The 24,797-nt window shown below is 45.0% G+C and overlaps 1 protein-coding gene and 1 long non-coding RNA gene across 5 annotated transcripts in view; one reads left to right on the forward strand and one right to left on the reverse strand.

Moving 5' to 3' along the window:
* Positions 1-6,586: 6,586 nt before the first annotated feature.
* On the reverse strand, positions 6,587-24,092 carry LOC135974438 (uncharacterized). 2 transcript variants are annotated; one of them, XR_010591708.1, is made up of 3 exons: positions 16,757-24,092; positions 14,299-16,581; positions 6,587-13,148 (listed from the first exon to the last, which is right to left on the reverse strand). It is a non-coding gene; the product is annotated as an uncharacterized LOC135974438 (long non-coding RNA). The 2 variants fall into 2 exon arrangements; XR_010591707.1 differs by having other exon boundaries at positions 14,299-24,092.
* UBN2 (ubinuclein 2) overlaps positions 24,088-24,797 on the forward strand; it is a 110,612-nt gene continuing 109,902 nt past the window's right edge. For 2 of the 3 annotated variants that reach the window (XM_065562557.1, XM_065562553.1), the window contains exon 1: positions 24,088-24,621. In XM_065562557.1, coding sequence (XP_065418629.1) covers positions 24,172-24,621 — 450 coding nt within the window. In that variant the 5' untranslated portion in view covers positions 24,088-24,171. The remainder of the gene's footprint in view (positions 24,622-24,797) is intronic. The other variant, XM_008173247.4, reaches the window with a different exon arrangement.

Raw genomic sequence — 24,797 nt, forward strand, 5'->3', positions numbered from 1 at the left:
TCACAGTGATAGAAAGCCTTCATCACCTTCCCTCTTTGGGAGACTGGAACCTCAGGAAGAAACCTTTGTGGAACAGAAAGCTAGAGGTGATGAAGAGGTCTCTCCACTAGCCAACATCTCTTCTTCATCCCTGGATGAAGCAGTTATGCCATCTCCTCCATCCTTGGCAGATCATTTAAAACAGTTTCAGGAACTAGTCAAGAGAATTGCGGACTCTTTGGAGATCCCTCTTGAGGAGGTTAAAGAACCACATCATAAGCTGCTTGACATCTTCCATACAGCTTAATCTTCCCGCATTGCCCTGCTTGTTAACCTTTGCAGGGTCCAGCAGAGCCTTATCTGGCACACCCTAGCCACAATTCTGCCCACATGCAAGAGAATGGATAAGAAATACTATGTTCCATCTAAGGACTCAGAATTTTTATTTTCTCATCTCTCTCCTAACTCTTTCATAGTCAATGTAGTTAACAAACATGGAAGGCACATCTTGGACACTCATGCTAAATCTACGCTCTCTGACAAGGACCATAAGTGCCTGGACCTCTTCGGTAGAAATTTGTATTTGTCAGCTATTTTACAATTCAGAAACAGGCATTAATGGCAACAATACAATCATACAAGTTATACCAAGCTGAACTCTTTTATTGAGTACCTACCAGCTGAATATAGAGAGCAATTTCAGGCAATTATTGCAGAAGGACAGCTTTTCACTGGAACATCTTTGGAGGCTTCCCTCGACACTGTTGATGTTGCTATCCATTCAGTTTCTACAGCAGTAGTTATGAGGAGGGACTCCTGGCTCCAGCTCTCAGGATTTACAGAGGATTTACAAAATACGGTTAAAGATTTACCTTTTGATAATACTAAACTGTTCATGGACAGCACAGACAAATCTCTGCGCATGTTAAAGGACACTAGGGCCACTTTGTGTTCTCTCAGGGTCTATACACCTGCCCCAAGGGAAACTTTAGCAAGTCCCAGACAGAACAGAGATCCCTGTCCTGCCCAATTGTCAAGATCCCACAGATCATATGATCTTCAACATAAGAAACAGAGGTTTCAGAGAAGAAAACCACCCACTTCTCAATCTTGCAGTCTTCCACCTCCAAGCACCAATTTTGACGGGTTGGTCGAGGTCCTGAATTACCATCCCCATTCTTACTAGCGGCATTGATTCACCTGCCTTCCTCCCTTTGGCGACTGCCTTTACCACTTCTGGCGGGCTTGTGAGTCAATCACTATGGACAAGTGGGTTTTGGAGATAATTTCCACAGGGTACTCCACCCACTCTTCTTCTCTTCTGCCTGTGAGCACCCCTACCCCGTCCCTCTTCAGAAACCCCTCTCATGAGAACCTGCTACAACAAGAAATACATTCTCTCCTACTCTTGGGTGCTGTAGAATCAGATCCCATGCAGCACAGAAGAAAGGAATTTTATTCCAGGTATTTCGTGATTCCAAAAAAGAACGGCAGTTGGAGACCTATCCTAGATTTAAGTATACTCAACATCTTTGGGACGGCACAAAAATTCAAAATGTTGACACTTGCAGCAATAATTCTGTCACTAGACCAAGGAGATGCATATTTCCATATAGTGATCTACCCATCTCACACAATCGATTCCTACATTGTACTGTCTGTCAGGATCATTTTCAGTACAGGGTGTTCCCTTTTGGAAGGTTATGTCAGTGATAGCGGCACATCTCCTCAGAAAAGGAATTCTGGTGTTCCCTTACCTAGATGATTGGCTTCTGAAAGGTCGCTCCATGAACATAACGTCCGGGTAATGTCTGAGGCCACAGACCTCTTTCAATTTGGCCTACAAGTAAACACTCAAAAATCCATGTTGACCCCTGTCATAAACATACAGCTAAGGGTAGCATAAAATCCCTCTATACCCTGTAAAAGGTTAATTCCTCTTTTACCTGTAAAGGGTTAAGAAGCTCAGATAACCTGGTTGGCACCTGACCAAAAGGACCAATAAGAGGAGAAGATACAGTACTTTCAAATCTGTGGGGGAAGGTTTTTGTTTGTGTCTTTGTTTTGTTCTCTGGGAGTCAGCAAAGGAACCAGGGCAGGGCAAATACATCTCCCTAAGCCATATCTGGACTAAGCATCTAGTATTGCAGAAATAGTAAGTAATAGTAAAGAAATGCGTTAGATTATCTTTTGTTTTAGCTTGTGAATTTTCCCTGTGCTAAGAGGGAGGTTTATCCCTGTTTTTGTAACTTTAAAGTTTTGCCTAGAGGGGAAATCCTCTGTGTTTGGAATCTTTTTGTTACCCTGTAAAGTTATCTTCCATCCTGATTTTACCAAGGTGATTCTTTTATCTTTTTTTAAAAATAAACTTATTTTAAGAACCTGATTGTTTTTCAGTGTCCTAAAGATCCAGGGGGGTTGATCTGTGCTCACTTTGTAACCAATTGGTTAGGATATTATTCTCAAGCCTCCCCAGGAAAGCCTCCATCATACTGCACCGCATATTCCAGCAACGGGGCACCCCTCAAATAGAGCTATACACCACGGTGATAAACAAGAAATGTATCCGGTTCTGCTCAAGAGGTGGGTTGGGTCATCGATCCTCGGGGGATGCCTTTCACCTTCAGTGGCTGTCGGGTCTATAATACACGTTCCCCCAACTTCTCTAATATCCAAAGTTCTCCTCAAAATAAAAAAGGACAAGGCCGAGTTATTCTAATAGTTCTGATCTGGCCCATGGTTGCCTTACCTGATACAGCTGGCTGTTTACTCACCAATCACTCTCCAGGTCACTCCTCATCTCCTCTCCCAGAAAGGCAGGAAGATCCTTCACCCTAATCTCAGACTTCTTTATCTCAAAGCATTGCTGCTCGATGGTTCACAGGATTAGAAACAAACTGCTCAGAGGAAGTCAAAAGAGTGCTATTACACAGCAGAAAACAGTCTACATGCTACACTTACTTCCAAAAATGGACAAAATATCCCTGCTGGTGTGACTTCAAACACATTCTACCAACAACCTCATCGCTGCCAGATATACTGGACTACACCCTAGAACTCAGGGCTCTTGTTGAGATCCATCAGAGTCTATCTAACAGCCATCATGGCTTTCCATTCTCCAAAGGAAGATTATTCTGTATTTGCCGACCTAAGGACAATGAGGTTTTTCAGGGGGGTTGGAAATCTCTTTCCACCAGTCAAGCGTCCTACTCCAGTTTGTGATCTCGGTCTGGTTCTTCAATTCATTACAAGATCACCATTTGACCAGATGGCTTCCTGCTCACTCACTCATGTATGAAATGATGAAAAAAGCATTTCTCGTAGTCATCATGTTGGCTCAATGAATTGGGGAAATAGGGAACCTTATGGCATATCCCCCTTTCACAATATTTTTGAAGGACAAGGTCACATTACGACCATATTCCGAGTTTTTACCAAAAATATTTTCCAAGTTCCATATTAACCAATCAATTCACGTTCTGATCTTCCACCCTAAACCTTGTGTAGCCAAAGAAGAGGTGCTGTTACACACACTTGATGTCAGGAGAGCCCTGGCCTTCTATTTTGACAAGACTAAACCTTTCAGAAAGACTCACAAATTATTTGGCTTGATCGCAGACAGATCAAATGGGTCTGCAATTTCTAAACAGACTTTCCAAGTGGATATCTGACTGCATTTGTTCTTGCTACCGCTCTTGTAATATTCAAGCATCCTTGTTCATATGAACTCACTCTGAGGCTTGTTTCCACCTCTGCAGTCTTTCTCAAAAATGTTCCCCATCACTGAAATATGGAGAGCCATGACTTGTAGCTCCATACATATGTTTGCTGAGCATTATGCAATAACTCACAACTCTGCTTCTGATGCTGCATTTGGCTTGGTTATACTTTCTTCGATATTGGACTCAATTCCAAAGCCCACTTCTCCTTAGAGGAAACTGCTTAGTAGTCACCTAGAGTGGAGCACCCATAGGGACACTACTTGAAGAAGAAGAAATGATTATTCACCCTGTGCAGAAACTGTGGTTCTTTGAGATGTATGTCCCTATGGGCAGTGGTGAGCTGGAGCCAATTCGCACGAACTGGTTGTTAAATTTAGAAGCTGGTTTAGAACCGGTTGTTAAAGGGGTGGGCAAACTTCGGCCCGTGGGACCGTCCTATCTGGCCCGCCTGAGCTCCTGGCTGGGGAGGCTCCCCCAGCCCCTCCCCCGCCTTCCCCCCTCTCGCAGAGCCCGGCGCCAGCACTCTGGACTGCTCCTGGGCAGCTCGGCAGCTCCTGCCACTTTGAGCAGCATGGTAAGGGTGTGGGGCTGCAAGCTCCAGTGGGCCATGCGGCATCGATACACCCTGCCCTGAGCAGCATGGTAAGGGGGCCGGGCCAGGGCTGGGAGGAGGGGTTGGATAAGGGGCAGGGAGCAGTTGGAGGGGGCGGAGGTTCTGGGGGGGGCGGTCAGGGGACGGGGAATGGGGGGTTGGGTAGGTGTGGGAGTTCCGGGGGTTTGTCAGGGTGGTGGTGGATGGGGTCGGGGCAGTTGGGGAACAGAGAGCGGGGTGAGTTGGGTAGGGGGTGGGGCCCTGGGGAGCAGTTAGGGTGGGGGGTCTCGGGCTTGTACTCCCCGGGCGGCGCTTAATAACCAGTTCCCTACCGGGTCGGCGGCGGGTCGTTCAGTCGCTCCGGGTCTTCAGCGGCACTGAAGGACTTGCTGCCGAAAACCCAGAGCAAGTGAAGGACCCGCCGCCGAAGACCTTGTAGGGAGCCGGTTATTAACATTCTGGCAGCTCATCGCTGCCTATGGGTGCTCTATTATCCACCCTTCTTACCCTCTGCTTCGGAGTTCTCTGATGGAGCTTTACTGTAGAGAAGGAACTGAGGGCAGGTCGCTCGCACAATGCTATATAACAACATCATGGAGCACAAGACCGAGTAACACAGATGCATAGGCCGAATGGACACTGCTGTGAAAAATCTCCAATCAAAGGTGCAGAGGGCACAAGTGCACCTAGAGTGGAGCACCCATAGGGATATACATCTTGAAGAACCATAGTTGCTCTACAGCAGGGGTGGGCAAACTTTTTGTCTCGAGGGCCACATCGGGGTTGCGAAATGGTATGGAGGGCCGGGTAGGGAAGGCTGTGCCTCCCCAAACAGCCTGGCCCCCGCTCCCTATCCGCACCCTCCCACTTCCCGCCCCCTGACTGCCCCCCTCAGAACCTCTGACCCATCGAAACCCCCCCCCCCCCCGCTCCTTGTCCCCTAACCGCCTCCCCCAGGACCCTACCCCCTATCCAACCCCCCTGTTCCCAGTTCCCTGACCGACCCGGCCAGGAGTGCGGGGGCTGGGCAGGACGGTCCCACAGGGCCATACTTTGCCCATCTCTACTCTACAGGGTGAGTAACCATTTCTTTGCTGCTGTTTGTGTTTAATATTTTTAAGATTAAAAAAAAAGTCTTCTCTGGTTTAGCTTGAGATTTTATTAGAGGAACAGAGATGTGGAGTTGGAGTTCTTGTAAGTCAGAAAGGGGAATTAAGAGTGAATCCTTTATTAAAGAGTTTCTACAACTATATATTCAACCCCCAGCCAAACAAAACAAAACCTTCTCCCTGTCCAATCCAGCTCAGTTCTCCTGACACCAGAATGCAGAACTTTGGGATCCAAGGGCTGGAGAGAAACAGCCACATGTGGGGAGAGCAGGGGTTGAGTGGAGATGTGAGGCAGCCTGGAAGGAACAGGAGGGATGTAGAGAGGGAAAGAGCAGGGATATGAGGAATGGAGGAGCAAAGAGTGGGATGTAGGAGGGAAAAGGGGATAAGTCAAATACAAAATGGAAACTGGTAGCTACAAAACACAGCCTGAACACTGAGAGGAGTTTTTGTACAGCTAATGTAAAAGAGGAGAGATTGAAGCAGACACACTTTCTTCTTCAATATCCAAAATACAAGAAAGTTCAAAAAAGATCTTTCAGATTATCAGGAATCATAAATGACTTCATCAAACAGTGATGAAGCAAAACTGTACCTGACGCTGTGAGAAAGGAGAGTAATGGTACAGATGGCATGGTGTTACATAGCAATCTGCCAGTGGATCAGTAACAACAAATGGACACAGGGGATCAAACTCCAAATATGTATGTAACCCTATCTTGGATGGGTCCTACCCACCTGACATAGCTGAGGGAGGTGTTTTTTTCTTAAACTTTGGCAACACCTGAATAACTTGTCATGCCAATAAAATCTCACTAAATCATACTATGGGGGAAGGAAGGGTAGTCTTATCTCCTTAACTGATAGAAGCAAGCTCAAGGGGAGGTGGTCTTCTTGACCAGAATCTGAACTGGTCCAATAGAGCAGCATTCCTGTCTTACTAATCCCTGAATCTAGCATGTGGCTAGATTCTGACAGTTGGGCCTGAGCAATCTCACGGTGACAGGTATCAAATTTGTTCTGTGGCAAAAGCCACATTCCATTTTTAATGATAGTCTGTGGTATACATTTAGGATTACATGCCCCCTCAATCTGCAGTGGATCTCCCTCTGATGTCAACAGTTTGCAGTAAGGTCAGAGTAGAATATGGCCTTCAGCTAAAATAAGTTTAGTTATTCAGTGTCTTCTTGGATATTTTTACTTTTAAGAGCACAACTTTTCTTCTTTTGAGTGATGTTCCGTGTGTGTATTCCACATGTGGGATATACAGGTTCCACTATGTGCCTGAGTCTGGAATTTTTTAGTAAGCAGTGTCGGTTGGTCCACACATGCACTGTAGTTCTCCTTGTGCCCCAAACTGAGGATATATGGGATGGTGCGGACTGACGCCTCTCCTTTTCTGTCTTACTGCTGCATGGTCTAAGTTTTAATCATCTTTGTCCTCAGCTCCTTCAGCTGCTGTGTCATTTCTGTAAGTATATTGTACATTGTTTAGTATTTTTCTCCTTTTTAGACTCCAGTATAGTTTAGTGAAGTAGTTGTTCCCCTTTTCCCCCCACCCTGGGGAATTTGCTCACTCCCCCAGGAAGGCAGGGATTATGCCCAGAGTCTCAGAGTTCAGAAATTGTTTCCTGCCCACGTTCTTTTTTCAGTGAGCAAAGAACATCAACGCTATCGCTACTGCCTCAGCAAGGCTCACATCTCAGACAAGAGCACCATTTGTCTCTCCTTTTCCCCCAGAACTCGTGAGGGCTGGGAACTGAGACTTAAGAAACACCTGATGGGCCAGACAATGAGACCCCAATCAGATCCAGGCTGGGGAGACCGCATGGTACATCAGCCTCATCAAACAGGCAGCACCCCTCCAAGCACAAGCTCAGGAGTGGAAGCTAAGACTTCTAACCGTAAAAAGAAGGCTTTCCATGAGAGTAAGGGGCACTCTGATAGGCAGAGGGACAAATCGTCTTCATCCAAGACTGCCCCAAAAAGAAAGCGTCCCTCCCCAATCTCATTAAAGTCGGGAGACTCTGTGTGCACAGGTGCTAAAGACTTAGGCATGAATAAAACTTCTTAGCAAGAGAAAGTGGTGTGTAAGGCTATGGATTTGCTGGTTCTAACATCTAATGCACAGGAAAAACATCCCTCTGTTCCTTCCTTCCACATCCAGAGCCAATGCAGTGTCTATACCAACACAGCCCTGGAGGGATCCCATTTCCACTATGACCAGGGATTCGACGGATCCACCAATGGACTGATCCCACACCCCAGGGTCTTCTGAGACCTATATCTTCCCCAGAGGACATTTTTGCTCTCCCCTTTCCTCATTCATTCCTCCTCTCTGGCCTATCTCTGTTCAGGGACATAGAATAGCTTTCTCCTTTGGAGTAACTAAGGGTGCAGAGCTGTTCTCCCCTCACACCTGCGAGCCTTGGCACGCAACCATTGGTACTGTTGGTTCTGCTGGGAATCTAGGACCTGACCTTTTCTTCCGATGAGTTGGAAGTTCCTCAGGAGTCTCAGAGGTATCAGGCAGAGATGGTCCTGGACAGAAGCCCTAGAAGATTAGGTTTCATTCTCCTGCCAAGAATGATTTGCAAGAGACTGGTAATACTCTATGCCATGCAGCCCTCCCCAGCTGGTTGATCCCTCCTACTGGCACTATTGGGGCCCATGGGATCAGTACATGAGCTGTATTTGCCACCATGAACCAGCTCTGTTGGAGTATTCAGAGAAGGAAGGTAAACTGGATATGATGGCTCCAGGGGCAATTTCATCATTTTCACTGGATAAGGATCACCTGAGGTATGGCTTCCCTCCCATTACATTAATATCTATGGCAGGTGTAGGCAACCTATGGCACTCGTGCCGAAGGCGGCACGCGAGCTGATTTTCGGTGGCACTCGCACTGCCCGGGTCCTGGCCACCAGTCCGGGGGGCTCTGCATTTTAATTTAATTTTAAATGAAGCTTCTTAAACATTTTAAAAACCTTATTTACTTTACATACAACAATAGTTTAGTTATATATTATAGACTTATAGAAAGAGACCTTCTAAAAACGTTAAAATGTATTACTGGCATGCAAAATCTTAAATCAGAGTGAATAAATGAAGACTCGGCACACCACTTCTGAAAGGTTGCCGACCCCTGGTTTATGGGAAATCCATCAAGACAGAGCTTAAATCATCCTTATTGCACCCAGCAGGCTGAGACAGTTCTAGTTTACAGACCTAATGAAGCTTTTGTCTCAACCGCCCATTAACACCTGCCCATTTCTAGATCGTCTAACACAGCACAAGGACACTTTCAGACACACCAATCTGGAACCACTGCAGCTCAGAGCCCAGTAGTTGGATGGGCATCAATGTAGAGCACTTATGTTCCAGAGTGGGGCAATCAACCCTTAACCAAAGCAGGAAAGACTCTACTAGAAGATGTTATTCAGCTAAATGGAGGAATTTCTCCTCTTGGGCTCAGCAAGGCCAGTTATCTCCAGAATCTGCTGGGATCCCTGCTGTCCTGGAATACCTATGTACCCTTAAGTCTTCAAGTCTCTCTTTTAGTTCTCTTCGGGTTCATTTAGCAGCAATCAATGCTTTTCATCCTCCTGTTAATAATCACACAATCTTCACTTTTTCTGTCACAGCTACATTTTTAAAGGGGGTCCTTTGATCCTTTCAACCCCATAGGTGGAGTTTGTGTCCCAGTGGGACCCCAATTTTGTTCTTTCATCTCTCACCAGACCTTCCTTCGATCCTCTAGCCACAAACTGTATGGCCCATCTGTCTATGAAAGTGGCCTTTCCGATCACCATAGTATCAGCCAGAAGAGCCAGCAAGCTGAGAGCACTCATGGTGGGCCCACAATATACTACCTTCCATAATGAAAAGGTCTCACTGTACCCTCTCCTAAATTCATCCCTGAAGTAGTTTCCAAGTTTCATATGAGTCAAACCCTCAGCTTACTAGTATTTTTTTCAAAACCACATGCCTCTGATGAAGAGATTCTCTGATGTCTGAAGGGCACTGGCCTTTTATCTACAAAGAATAAAAGTTATTAGAAAGACACCTATTCTTTGTTACCATAGCTTGATCCCTTGTTCTCTCTGCTGCCTCTGTGCAGAGACTTTCAAAATGGATCTCTGGTTGTATAATCCTTTGCTACCAACTAGCTTACATCCCACCCCCAACTCCCGAGGAGTGAGGATCATTTCTCCAGAGCGCAAGGAACCTCTGTTGCATCTCTGAGAGATGTACCTCTACTAGAGATATGTAGGACAGCTACCTGGAACTCTGTGCACACCCTCACAAGATGATATGCTTTGGTCCAATCTTCAACTACAGATACAGCTGTAGGGACAGCAGTATTACAGTCAGCTATCACTTCTGTGTCCTCACAGCCACCTCTTGTTTGACCACTGATTATTAATCTCTCACATGTGGAACACACACAGGGACCATTACATGAAGAAGAAAGGGAGGTTACTTACCTGTCTGTAACTGGAAGTTCTTTGAGATGTGTGGTCCCTCTCTGTATTTCACTACCAGCCCTCTGTCCCCTCTGCTGTGGATTATCTGAATTTGTGGTAAATGAAGGAACTGGAGAGGTGTCAACCCACACTGTCCCTTATACCCTTGATTTGGAGCATGAGGAGAGCTACGGTGCATGTGTGGACCAATACTAAAAATTCCGGACTAAGGCATATGGTGCACATGCGTATCCCACATGTGGAATACAGCTAGAGACTACACATCTCAAAGAACTCTATTTACAGGTAAATAACCTCTACTTTCTACCCTTTCTTTCTCTTTCCTCTTCTGATTCTCTTTATTTGAGCATACCATGCAAGCATATCAAGTAAGCCAGGTGTCTGACACCTCTGACCAGTGAGGCAATTACTGACGTTCTTAGAGGGACTATTTTTAATTTTAATTCAAATGCTATATTAATATTTACTTATACATTTTCAGAAAATTCATTCTGTATTAGTAAGTGTTATAAATGTAGGGAAGACACATACATAAGGAGGCTGAATCCCCGTTTTAAGTGCAAAAATCAACTCAAACCTACATATAGTGTTGTGTCCAATGGGTCTATAACATATTTGTAATCCTGTAGGATACACAGTGCTGTATAAATACCTTGACATCTCTGTACACAGTTTCTTTTTTACATGGATTTTAAAAATAAAAAAGGCCTTGAACTATTCGATATTCAAATACTGTATGCAAGTAGTTCATACATAACCATTTCATGTGTCAATCAAACCTATCTGAAAAATGGGATAACTGATCCAGTGCGGTCTCTGAGCTGTGCTTCCCTGGATGTAGGAATTACATTACAAAGTCAGAATCTTCAAACCACATTTTAAACTGGCTGCAGGAGGGACAATGAGCCTCATCTTTTATCATCTGTTCCTTTAATACACGATCAGTCTCAAGTGACCAATATTCTGTGGAACACCACGCACCATATAGTGCAAAGTAACTGCAGTAGAGAGATTTCTTGCTGTGTGGAAAAGCACCTTACTTGTTATGTAAAACTTAAAGGTATATTTCATCTTGCAGGATTAATGAATTTATGCAAGTAGCACAAAGTGAATGGCTTTAAAATTAGTCCTTAAACCACTGCCACACACAAGCAAACTTTAGAAAAATGTTGTTACCAAAACTCTGTCAAACATGATCCTGAAGTTTGTGTTTCTTTCTCATCATTGCTGATTATCATAGTATCTGTATGTAAAAATGGCTCTCCTTTGTAATGTACCTCCTACTCTTATCCTGTTCATTCACAGATGTCACAAATGCAGTGAACTGTGAAAGAATAGAAGGCTGGTTGTTACAATCATAAAGTAAAGATCTATTAGGTCACATGCTGAATAAAGGTATACAAGTTTTCCCACTCAATGTACTCAGTCATTCTAGGGCAGGTTCTGTACAATGTGTACATTTTGCGTTTCAGTCACAGTACCACATGAAGATATTTCTGCACCTTAACTTTCTTGCTAAATTCATTTCCCCTCTCCTCTACTGTGTGATTGTTCCTATAATACAACTCACAGCTTTGTCTAATCTGTTTATAAATTACCTGCTGAAGTGGTGGGCCTTCCAACACTTTCTTTATGGTCTATTTCAAAGTTGAATAGATCTCATAATCAGAAAATGTTTCCTGCTAATCAGCCTAAATTTTCTCTTTTTCAACTTAATCTGAAAACCCACTGTGTTTAGCTTGCCTTACCCAACAGAGGTATTATGTTGAGGCTTTATTAGTTATTTGTAGAGTATACTGAAATCTTCACGTGGAAGATTGTATTTAAGTGTGATGTATTAAATAACTCCTTTCTTTCCTTGATTTTAGACAGTGAACCTCTTACTTAAAATGGTGAGCAGTTATGCGAGTAGTCCCATTGACTTAATTCTATTTGTTTAACTGCTCACCAGTGTAAGAGCTTCAACAGGAGAGATTAAGGGAGGCCTACATCAGAATATCCCTTAGATCAGGGGTTCTCAAAATGGGGGTCATGACCCATTAAAGGTCCAGAGGTTAGTATGTGGGGGTCATGAACCACCCAGCTCTGAAGGCAGTGCTGCCACCAGCAGCAGCGCAGAAGTAAGAGTGGCTAAGTCTGCTGCGAAAAGTGATATCAAGTTTCTTTGCACTCCCAGTATTAAACATTAACTATTAAAAAAAAAAACTTTTCTGCTTATAACAATAATTCAATAAAAATGTGTTTTAGTCTTTATTTGAAAGTGGTGTGAAAAAGGTAAATTCATTTTAAACAACAGGGTTATAAATTTAGCACTTTTTGCCATGCGCCCTCCCGCTCCCACACGTCCTCTGTCCTCTGGCCAGGCTGGCAGCTGGAGCCTGGCCTGGAAGCCCGGGGCAGTTGTTAAAGCTGTGCAGACCCTCCACCTGCCTGGGGTGGGGTGGGGGGCTGAGAGCAGCCCCTGGCCCACATCCATGCCCCTGGGCCCCCGGCCCAAAGCAGGTGGAAGGTCCGCAGCTCCTCACAGCTGCCTGGCTCTTACCATGGCTGGGCAGCAGCTCTGAGGCCCCAGCCAGAGTCAGGTCCGGGTAAGAGCCACATGGGGAGCCGTGAATCATCCACACACCCTGGGCAGGGGGCCCGCAGGGCCGATACACGGGCTGGGGGCTACTCTTGGCCACCCCCATCCTGGGCAAGTGGAGGGTCCATGGCTCCTGGCCCGCTCCAGCTTCTGGCTTGGCCAAGGGCCCTGACCCCCCCCCACTTTTGGGAAGGCTCTGCTGAGGCTGTGCCCAGGGAACTTTTACAGCAAAAATTAGGTGATGAGTCAGCTAAGTGCCTGCAAGGTTAGGTGGCAGCCAAGTGGCAGTTATGTGGATCGCACTGGAGCCTAAACAGGGATTTAGGTATCCAAGTATCTTTGTGGATCTGGACATTATGAAATGTCCATCATTTAAGTAACTCAAAGCATTTTGCAAATCACTGTGAGAAAGGCATGAAAGAACTGTTTAAGAAATCGGTAAACAGAGGCAAAAAGCAGTTGAGTGATTTTCGTAAAATCCCACAGCAAGTTGGTGTAGAGCTGGGAAAACAACTCAGCAGTTGAGTCCCAATTTCCTGCTCCATTTGCTCCCCAAAAGGTTTATTTGGATCCACTAATCTTTCTGGTTCTCATGGAGACAGCTTACAAATATTCACCTGAGCTTGTCCTTTCTCTGGAGGAGAACACTGCTCAATGCTTGTTCCTGCCCTAATAGCCCTCCTTATCTTCAAAAAAGAAGAACAGGAGGACTTGTGGCACCTTAGAGACTAACAAATTTATTAGAGCATAAGCTTTCGTGGACTACAGCCCACTTCTTCGGATGCATATAGAATGGAACATATATTGAGGAGATATATATACACACATACAGAGAGCATAAACAGGTGGGAGTTGTCTTGCCACCTCTGAGAGGCCAATTAATTAAGAGAAAAAAAACTTTTGAAGTGATAATCAAGCTAGCCCAGTACAGACAGACAGTTAGATAACAAGTGTGAGAATACTTACAAGGGGAGATAGATTCAATGTTTGTAATGGCTCAACCATTCCCAGTCCTTATTCAAACCGGAGTTGATTGTGTCTAGTTTGCATATCAATTCTAGCTCAGCAGTTTCTCGTTGGAGTCTGTTTTTGAAGTTTTTCTGTTGTAATATAGCCACCCGCAGGTCTGTCACTGAATGACCAGACAGGTTAAAGTGTTCTCCCACTGGTTTTTGAGTATTTTGATTCCTGATGTCAGATTTGTGTCCATTAATTCTTTTGCCCCTCTGCCATGTACATTGGCCAAACCGGACAGTCTCTACGCAAAAGAATTAATGGACACAAATCTGACATCAGGAATCAAAATACTCAAAAACCAGTGGGAGAACACTTTAACCTGTCTGGTCATTCAGTGACAGACCTGCGGGTGGCTATATTACAACAGAAAAACTTCAAAAACAGACTCCAACGAGAAACTGCTGAGCTAGAATTGATATGCAAACTAGACACAATCAACTCCGGTTTGAATAAGGACTGGGAATGGTTGAGCCATTACAAACATTGAATCTATCTCCCCTTGTAAGTATTCTCACACTTGTTATCTAACTGTCTGTCTGTACTGGGCTAGCTTGATTATCACTTCAAAAGTTTTTTTTCTCTTAATTAATTGGCCTCTCAGAGGTGGCAAGACAACTCCCACCTGTTTATGCTCTCTGTATGTGTGTATATATATCTCCTCAATATATGTTCCATTCTATATGCATCCGAAGAAGTGGGCTGTAATCCACGAAAGCTTATGCTCTAATAAATTTGTTAGTCTCTAAGGTGCCACAAGTCCTCCTGTTCTTCTTTTTGCGGATACAGACTAACACGGCTGCTACTCTGAAACCTCCTTATCTTGTTACCTGTTCAGTAGTTTGAATTGCTTTGGGGAATTAATGAAGTACTGGTAACAATTAAAGATGACATTGAAGAGGAAATAGCTAGCTCCTTAATAAGCAGTCTGTTCTGGTCTGAATGTGCCCAATTTTATTCTCATCTAGTTTCAAAAGCAGGATTGTGCCCGCTCACTACCTGCATAAGATCCCTCAAAGGGAAAACATCTATAATATAAATATGTATTTTGTACAATGTGTTACTTATAGGCTTCAAGCAAGAATGTTAACAGCTTCTCTTTTAGAACTATTGCCTTTGTATTCAGAAGTTCCCATTTTCAAGTCTTTGCTGAAAAGGATTCCTCATCAAGGATAACCTCCTTATTCATGTTACAAATGGGTGTGGTGGCTACTTAAAACAAAACTGTGACTCATGAAAGTTTTGTTTAAAGCTTGACTGTGAATATAAATAAGACACAATAACCTGGCTTCAACATTTCGAAGACAGATCTGCAACCTAAGACTGCCTCCAGATGTGCTGGTCTGGTCTGATAGAACAGCTTTTTATATCAGTCAGGTATCCCCTTCAGGCAAACTTCTTTAAAGAAACAGTGCAAATAAACAAAACCGCATTTAAGACAAAACTCCAGGGGACACAATCACTCCTGTCCCTGAAAATGACCTGGCATTTCTAAACTGCAAAATGACCAACTCTGACTCACCAATATGTAGATAGACAGCTCAGCTGAATTTTAGCACCACAGTGGTCACAATCAGCATTTTACAGGCATGTGTTGCTCAATTTAAATGTCTCTTTCAGCTAACCCAGCAGTTCTCAACAAGGAGTCTGGAGCTCCCTGGCTCAGGGGGACCATGAGCAGGTTTCAGAGGGTCCACCGAGCAGGGCCGGCATTAGACTCACGGTGGCCCAGGGCAGAAAGATGAAGCACCACCACCCAGGGCTGAAGCCTGGGTCCCTGAGCCTTGCCACCCAAGGCTGAAGCTGAAGCCTGAGCAACTTAGTTTCACAGGGCCCCCTGTGGCACGGGTCCCAGGGCAATTGTCCTGCTTACTGCCCATAACCCTGGCCCTGGCTTTTATATGCAGAAAAACTGTTGGTGAGGCACAAGTGGGCCATGGAGTTTTTACAACGTGTTGGGAGGCCTCAGAAAGAAGTTTGAGAACCCCTAAGCTAGCCTGTTCATTGAAGGCTTTTTTTTAAAAACAATGTTTATCTTCTATGTTTTCAGGTTAGTGGGGTCTTCTCTTCAAAATCTTTTCTGTATTTTTCTTCTATGTCTTTCTTTTTGATTTTCCAAGTTATCTGTTCATAACCCTCAAAAGGAAACAACAAGCACCTTAATTAACAGGCCTGTTACATATCTTCAGTGATCTACAGTTCCCAGAAACAACAACCAAAAAAACCCCAACCCAACCTGTCATCACTTTTTACCATAGAGAGTTGTTTTGGTCTCCTGGAACTTATCCTTCATCAATGGGAGAAATCCAACAGCAATAGCTACTTCTGTCACAGGCTTACCGTTTACCAGTGGGTTTGCCTCATATTTTGGGTGTTCCAAGTCCATCAATGTGCAGTGCCTTCCCTGACTTCAGCAAAATGAAGCAGCTAAACATAAATACACTTCTAAAGGTAAAATGTGTTCTATAGCTACAGTACCTGTCTATGTATGAAAACTGCTGTTACTTGCAAAACTCCTCGTTGGTCACTGAAGATTTGAGCTCTAACCAGAAGCTGCCAAGTGGCTTCTGACCTTAGCCCAATGAGCCATAGGTCCAAACTTCCTCCTTCAAACAGTAAGGCTGTAACCAGATTACAGAATGCAAACCTTGTATGGGGGAGAGGGCTATGTTTCACAGCCACTGCCCTGAAATAGTGATTTTATTTGGACCAATACCCTCATTAAGTATATCTTTATTATACATGGCTAAATGCAGGTTTTCTGCACCTCCTCACTGTCGGGTATCTCTGCATCTATCTAGAATCCTTCTGAATTATTTTACTTCACCTTCATCAAAGAAATACCAGACAACTTTACATATTAATCTCAAAATTACTGTTCTTCTGAGGGCTGGTAAACTCTCTTCCTTCCTTATAATTTAACAGATGCCTCCTTCAAGAAGAGAACTTTAAACTCCCTCCAGAAGGCTTGCTCACTGCATTGGGTATTTCAGTCTCTAAGTCTTATGCAGACAGGAAACCTTCAAAATAAAGAAGCAAAAAAGGGAATCTGTATTCTGTACTGGATCACTTAAACGTTGGTCTGAATGGTTGCATCCTGAGGAGAAAAAAAATAAATGGTCATGACATGTACATTTACTACACTTGTCTTTTAAAGTTTATGACCCTACAATGAATGTTTATCTTGAAACTTGCAAAGATAATGTATCCCGCAACAGGACTTTGACTCCAAAGAATAGAGTGGATGACAAAGCAGAAAACTCATAACTCACTTTGAGAGAGGCTTCTGATTCCTCTTTCCAAACTACTTTGTTGTATGGTAAACTGCTAGAATATCCTGCTGGTGCATTCAGACAAATCTCTGAAGACCAACAACAGCAAAAATGTTTGAATTGCCTTAAAGAATTGTGTTCTGTTTATATTTCATGCAATAACTGATTCCAGTGACCACTCTTATTGCATCTGCTGCCATGTGTCTTCTTTTCAATCTCTGATCTAGATATACTATCCCTCAGCACTTCTGGGCTCTCTGATGATGCAATATTCTTAGGAAATTCTCTGGATAAATCCATTAATGAAACTATTAATCTGAAAAACCTTCAGATAATCTGAAAGACAAGAGAAGAACTTTCACTGTAGGCTTATACATAAGGTTCTGGCTTTAAGTTTGCACCATAAAACAATCCAGATTAAAAAAGAAATTGGTTTTTATCCAATAAACTCTGGAAATGGTGCACTATGGAGGTGTGATTTCTAATGTGCACTAATGTGTTGCACATTAATTGGTCTACATAGACTCTGCTGGTATGCACTAAAGCACTACATTAAAGTGCACTAGGGAACATCTCAAAGAGATTACTCATTACAGTATATGATACTGAAATAAGTAATAATATACATTACTCATTACCATATGTATAAAGAGAGCCCCACAAAACCCCAATTTTTGGACATCTATATAAAACTCAAAAATTGATAAAAAATAAATCCTGAAAAATGAAATGACTAAACCCCCCCAAAACAGAAGTCCTATTTATACAAAAAGAGACCACTCTCCTTATCAGATAAGTTGACTTGTTCTTGGTAACTGCAATTTAAATCCAAAGAAAGATCCAGACCTAAGATTACAATTATCTAGTGCCAAAGGAATAAGGAAATATGTTGCTGCAATCTCACAATTAGACATATACAACAAATAACAGTAAGCTTATCATGTAACGCAAGTCAAGAGGAGGAAAAATATAACCATGAAGACTGTGGCATAGGTGCTGACTCTGTGGGTGCTCCAGCGCCGGAGTACCAACGGAAAAAAACAAGTGGGTGCTCAGCACCCACCGATCAGCTACTCCCCTTTCCCCGCAGTGCCTCCCGCCTACCGGCAGGCCCTGCTGATCAACTCCTCCCCCATCTCGCCCAGGACCTCCCGCCTGCTGGTGATCAGCTGTTCAGCAGCACGCAGGAGACACTGGGGGAGGAGCGGGAGCAGGAAGAGGCAGGGTGGGGGTGGGGCTTGGGGAAGGGGCAGAGCAGGGGTGGGGCGGGGTGGGTCGAGCACCACCTGGGAACTCAGGAAGTCGCTGCCTCTGCCTGCCAGAACCTCGCAGGTAGAAGACTGCTACTTTCATTAAGGTCTGGGATGGCATAATTCAGAACAAGTGGTTGTTTGAGAATATTTACAAGAAGTAACTTCCTCTAACTAACTTTTCTGTAGTCCAATCACTTACCATTAACACTATTTCCGGTTTTCTCCTGTCAAAGAAACAAACATTCAGACACTGTACGCAAAATCTGGCCAGGGTGTATATGCAAATATGACTCTTTATACCCAACCTCCAAATTGAACGCAAATTCAAGGTAGTTTTCCAGCTACTATGTATTGCTTAAAAATTTGAGCTGGTCTGCATTTATCATTTCTCTGAATGTCGAGAATCTAGATAGCCAGTTTACCAGTGATTTTTCTGCCTTCCGACCAACAACTTAGTTTTACAGTAGATAGCCTCCTAAGGGTTGTCTTCAAATTTGCAATACAAGTTGTGCCCATGCTCAACCTAGAGGATAGTATCCAAGTGTTCCTTTTTCTAAATAAAAATAATCTTCTGTTGGCTCTCACATCCTTGTCAAATTGAAAACAAGTATTCAGCAAAAGGGGTTCACAGCAGCTGGCTCAAAGTTCCATGGATCCCACACAAGACCTGTTACCTGAGCACCAAGTTCCTCCCTCAATAAGCTTCAGTGAAATATGGAGTTTAATCTCACAGAACCTAACCTACCCCTAAAATTTCAATCTGGCAGGGTCAGTAAATCTTGATTTGATGGTTTCCTATGCCCGTCCAGAGAGTAGAGCAGGGGTTCTCAAACTTCATTGCACAGTGCCCCCTTGCTGAGAACAATAATTGCTACACAACCCCTGGAGGGGGGACCAAAGCCTGAGCCCACCCAAGCCTTGCCATTCTGGGAGGGGGGGCCAAAACCAAAGCCCCACCCCTCTTGTGGGGGTGGGAGGAGGAGGGAGAAAGAGTCGAATCCCAAGGGCTTCAGCCCCAGGCGGGAGGCCTGTTACCTGAGGGGCCCCCCACACATACTCAGGGCTCAAGTCCTTGGGCTTCAGTCCTGGACCCCAGCAAGGCTATTGCCAGCCCTTGCCAACCCCATTAAAATGGGGTTGTGACCCACTTTGGGGTCCCGACCCACAGTTTGGAAACCACTGGAATAGAGCAATGCCATTTGACCCCATCAGATACAAGTTTCAAGAAAACAATAGAGGAAAAGTGATTTTACAAATCATATGTTTTATTCATTGTGGTGCCGGAGTCCAAACACAACTTGCTTTTATGAAAACCTGGATGAAAGCTGCAAGTTTTCAGGGCTGAGAAGTCCTCTTGGATAGCAACACTTGCCAAAGACTGCCAGGCTTCAAAGGGAAATCCTACATTTCTCAGAGTTACAGTCCATCAGCAGTGTTTTCCTATTGCTTCTTTCTACTCAGAAACAAAGCAATGGCTTACACTTTCAAGTAAAAAAGTATGATTTGCACTATCTTTGCCGAGGCTATTTGAATTCAGATGAGAGAAAAAACAGTGGCTAATCTATGCAACTGAAAGACTATGAGGTGGGCTGAGCAGGAGGACAAGGGAAACTGAGAATTAAGTTCATCCTACACAACATCTTCAAAACATAGGACGAGCCACCCTGGCCCCATTTATCCAGAATAAGAATACATCATATGTTGTTCCACCCTGAAAAAGTGTATGGCTGATTGCCTCTTAAAAATCTACATTCAAGGCCTGGTCCACGCTAACCCCCCACTTCGGACTAAGGTACGCAAATTCAGCTACGTTAATAACGTAGCTGAATTCGAAGTACCTTAGTCCGAACTTACCGCGGGTCCAGACGCGGCAGGCAGGCTCCCCCGTCGATGCCACGTACTCCTCTCGCTGAGCTGGAGTACCGGCGTCAACGGCAAGCACTTCCGGGATCGATTTATCGCGTCTAGACAAAACGCGATAAATCGATCCCAGAAAAATTGATCACTTACATCCGGACCAGGAAGTAAGTATAGACGTACCCTTAGACTCCTACTCCCCTTTCTCGGATTGCCAACATGGCAAACTTTTAAAAGTTATTCTTAGTACAACTCCGTACCTATCTCCTGGGCCCTGGCTTTCCCTTTCCAGGATATGTCTATATCTAAGTGATGGTGACAATGAAGCTGCAAAAAGTTCTTGGCAGGAATTGTATGGACACAAGATATTTTCATGCTTTGTTCCCTGTTAGTGATTTGAAAGGATTTGTGGGATTTAGCTTGTTTTTGTTTTGGCATACTTGTATGTCCCCACCAGGGCTGTCAGGATTCCCCCCACCCCACCCCACCCTGTAATAAGTGACTCTCTCTTTTCCTTGCTTTATTTCCATACTATCCCATGCTCTTGCTTACCCCCTTATACCAGCAGAGCTCAACGGCTATCAGGATCACAGAAATACAAAGCTGCAGGAAACCTTGAGAGGTCATCCACTCCATCCCAACACACTGAGGCAAGACCAATTATGCCTAGACCATCCCTGACAGATGTTTGTCTAACCTGTTCTTAAAAACCTCCAATAATGGGGATTCTACAACCTCCCTTGATAAGCTAGTCCAATACTTAACTATTCTTATAGTTAGAATGTTTTTCCTAATATCTAACATAAGAGTCCCATGCTGCAGGCTAAGCACATTAGTTCTTGCCCTACCTTCAGTGGACATGGAGAATAATTGATCACCATCTTCTCTATAATAGCCCTTAACATATTTGAAGACTTATCAGGTTCCCGCCCCCCAGTCTTCGTTTCTCAAGACTAAACATATCCCATTTTTTAAACCTTTCCTCATAGGTCAAGAGTTTTATCTTTTTTGTTGCTCTCCTCTGGACTCTCTCCAGTTTGTCTACAACTTTTCTAAAGTGTGGTACCCCAAACTGGACACAATCCTCCATCTGGGCCATCACCAATGCCACATAAAGTGGAACAATTACCTCCCATGTTTTACATACAATAGTCCTCTTAATACACAAGATATAGAATATTTGCTTTTTCTGAAACTGCATCACATTGTTACTCATAATCAATTTATGAGCCACTATAACTATGAGATTTCCCGCAGTGTTGCTGCTTACCCAATTATTTCCCATTTTGTATTTGTGCATTTTGATTTTTTCCTTCCTAAGTGTAGAACTTTGCACTTGTCTTTACTGAATTTTATCTTGTTGATTTCAGATCAATTCCCCAATATATCCAGGTCCTTTTGAATTCTAATTCTGTCCTCCAAAGTGCTTGGAATCCCTCCCAGTTGGGTGTCATTTGAAAATTTTATAAGCATACTCTCCACTCCATCATCTCAGTCGTTAATAAACATATTGATTAGTTCTAGACACAGGACAGACTCCTGTGGAATCCTAGTAGATATGTCTCTCCCGTTTGACAGCAAACCACTAACTACTCTGAGTTCAGTTTTGCAAAGAATTTTGCACCCACTTTATAGTAATTTCATCTAGATCACATTTTCTTAGTTTATTAGAATGTCATGTACGATTGTGTCAAAAGCCTTACTAAAATCAAAATATATTTACACATAGTACTCCTGCCCCCCCCCCCATCCACTAGGCAAATAACCATGTCAAAGAAGGAAATTAAGTAGGTTTGGCATGATTTGTTCTTAATAAATCCATGTTAACTATTATTTATCAACATTATAAATTAATCAATTTATTCCAGTATCTTTCTGAGTATCAAAGACAGGCTGACTAGTTTATAATTCCCTGGGTTCTCTTTAGTCCTTTTTTAAATATAGGTACTTTGTTTGCTCTTCTCCAGTCCTCTAACCTCTCATGCATGCTCCATGAATTTTCATAGATTCCAAGGCCAGAAGGGAACATTGTGATAATCTTGTCTGCCCTCATGTATAACACAGGCCATAGAACTTCCCCAAAATAATTCCTAGAACAGATCTTTTAGAAAAAATCCAATCTTGATTTTAAAATTGCCAGTGATGGAGAATCCATCATGAACCTTGCTAAATTGTTCCAATGGTTAATTACTCTGTTAAAAAATGTCCTGTCTGAATTTGGCTGGCTTCAACTTCCAGCCATTGGATCTTGTTATACCTTTCTCTGCAAGACTGAAGAGCCCATTATTAAAAATTTGTTCCTCATGCAAGGAGATTTTAGCACTGGCACTATGAGAGTGCTAGTACTCAAACTGAAGTATCCCAGGGTCACATAGCTTTTTTCCTACTCACTACTGAGAGGTGCATCAGGAGCTAGTCATCTTATTCCCTAGTGTTAACTGGTAGTCTGTAGCAGGCACCATTGTGTGCTTTATCTGTTTGGACATCAAGCCACAAGCATTTAAGATAATGTTCTTTAAAGTTATCAGTTATCAGAACCAGGCAATGCCCAGAGTGCCACTCCTGTTCCACTTTTGCCCACTTGATCCCTAAATAGGTAATAGTCATTGATTTTTATCATTCCAGTTGTGCAAGTCATACCATCAAGTTTCAGTAATATTAACTATCTCAAACTTACGCTCATAAATGAGGAATTCCAAGTCTATTTATTTTACCCACGATCCTGGCATTGGTATATAGCCAACGAAAGAATTTATTTTCTTCATGCCCTTTGGTTCCTTGATTAATGTTCTCAACATTGTGATTCTGTGCTAAATAAGTGGGCATATTTTCCCGCTTTTTACCCTCCCCTTTTGTTATTAGTTTACAAAAGGGGAGGACAAAAAGGAGAAAGATATGAGTACTCATTCAGTTCTTGAAGGTAACTAATGGTCCCAAGATTGCTTCACATAGTTCCTTAAGTAAATCTGAGGTGGATTTCATCAGGGCCAGACCATTTGAATACATCTAATTTATCATAATATTTTAATCTGTTATTTCCCTCTACTGGCTTGTGTTCCTTTTGTCTTATTGTTAACATTGTGTTAAACATCTAGTCATGACCTTTTTAGTGAAGACTGGGGGGAAAAATGGTATTAAACACATCAGCTTTCTTGGTGATGGTGTCATCCATTATTCACTCGCCTCTCCAGTGAAGTAAAGGCCTTACACTTTCCTTCCTCTTTCTCCTACTGTATTTTAGACTCACTTCTTATTGCCTTTTGTCCCTTGCTAGCTGTAACTGTCCCTTGCTGTGTCTTAGCCTTTCTGATTTTATCACTACATCCATGTGCTAGTCTTTTGTACTCCTGGCAATCTGTCCATGTTTCCACTTTTTGTAAGATTCTTTTTTGATTTTCCGGTTAATAAAGAGCTTCTGCTGCAGCCATATTGGTCTCATTCTCTCCTGTCTTTCCTCTACAGCGGGATACTTTCCTGTTTTGCCTTCAAAGATGACAGCTGAGCCCCCCCTGGCTGGCTTGCGCCACGGGTAGGACTGGGCCCGGCACTCCTGGAGCAGGAGAAGGATTTTACTAAACCAAAATGTACGTCCCCAACGGGGCCGGAGCTCGCTGGGAGACCTCTGCTGGTGGCGCCGTGAGGAAGGCCCAATCCGGGCAGCTGAGTGAAGCGGGTCAGGACTCAGGAGCCAGCCCCTCCCCAACCGCGTCACACGCACCCGCACCGGACGGGCCCAGCCGCTGGGGTGGGCCCCGCTGCTCCCTGGGGAAGGGGGATGAGGGGGCGCCTCTGGCGGCCCGCCCGGCAGCTGGGCCCTGCGTTTCGCGCTGCAGCCCCGCCATGGGGGTCATGGCGCGGCCCAGGTCCGTGTCCCTCGCGACGAGGCGCCCCCGCCGTCCAGCTTGGCTCTGTGCAAAACCCCCACGCCGTGACCTCCGCACTCGTGGCCCTTTAAGAGCCTTACCGCAGGCAGCGTGCATATTTCCAAGGCAACTGTGGGCGGGAGCAGGCGTCAGCAGCGGGTGGGCGCTGGGGCTGCCGTGACGTAGCAGTCGATGAGCAATAACAACAGCGACGTGGGGCGGTTCGCCCGTGGCCCACGTCGTCTTGCGCATGCGCGGCCTAGCGGCCTGCTTCTATTTATGTGGGGGGGCTCCAAAATGGCGGCGGCGGTAGCAGCGAGGAGAACGTAGGGGGCAGCTCCGATCGGGTGGGGAGGGAGGGAGCGGGAGGAGGAGCCGGCGAGGGAGTGTCGCCGTACGGGTGAGGCGGGGGGCTGGTGAGCGGGGGGGTGGGGGTCGGAGGATGGCGGAGCCGCGCCGGGTGCCGTTCATTAGTCTGGCACCCGTGAGGCGACGCGAGGGCGAGAGCCCGTCCCTGGAGCGCGAGCCCGGGGGCCGCGAGCCGGAGCAGCCGCTATTGCTAGGGCGCGAGGTGGTGCCGCCGCCGCCGCCCGACCAACAGCACGAGCTCTCCCGGCCGGAGCCACAGGCTCAGTTGCCGCGCGAGACCAGCCCCCGGCCGGAACCACCGCGTGAGACCAGCCGGCCTGAGCAGCAGCGTGAGCCCCCCCGGCCGGAGCCGCCGCCGGCGCAACAGCAACAGCGCGAGAGCAGCCGGCAGGAGCCGCCGCCGCCGCAGGAGGCGCCACCGCCACGCCAGACGGTCCGCCTGGAGGTGGTGCTGAAGGACCCAACCGAGGAGAGCTGCGTGGAGTTCAGCTACCCCGAGCTGCTGCTGTGCGGGGAGCCGCGGGTACGGGACCCCAACTCCTCCCCGGGGAGCTGCGCACAGCGCCCGCCCCACAGACGCCCTCGGAGCGGGGCCTGCTCCCTCTCCCCGTCTGGCTCACAGCCGGCCGCGCCCGCAGCCTCTCGGCTCCGGCGGCGCAGATAAGGCGCTTGTTACTGAGCGACTTTTAGACGGGGCTG

This window comes from Chrysemys picta, chromosome 1, assembly GCF_011386835.1.
Source record: "Chrysemys picta bellii isolate R12L10 chromosome 1, ASM1138683v2, whole genome shotgun sequence".
Taxonomy (NCBI): domain Eukaryota; kingdom Metazoa; phylum Chordata; order Testudines; family Emydidae; genus Chrysemys; species Chrysemys picta.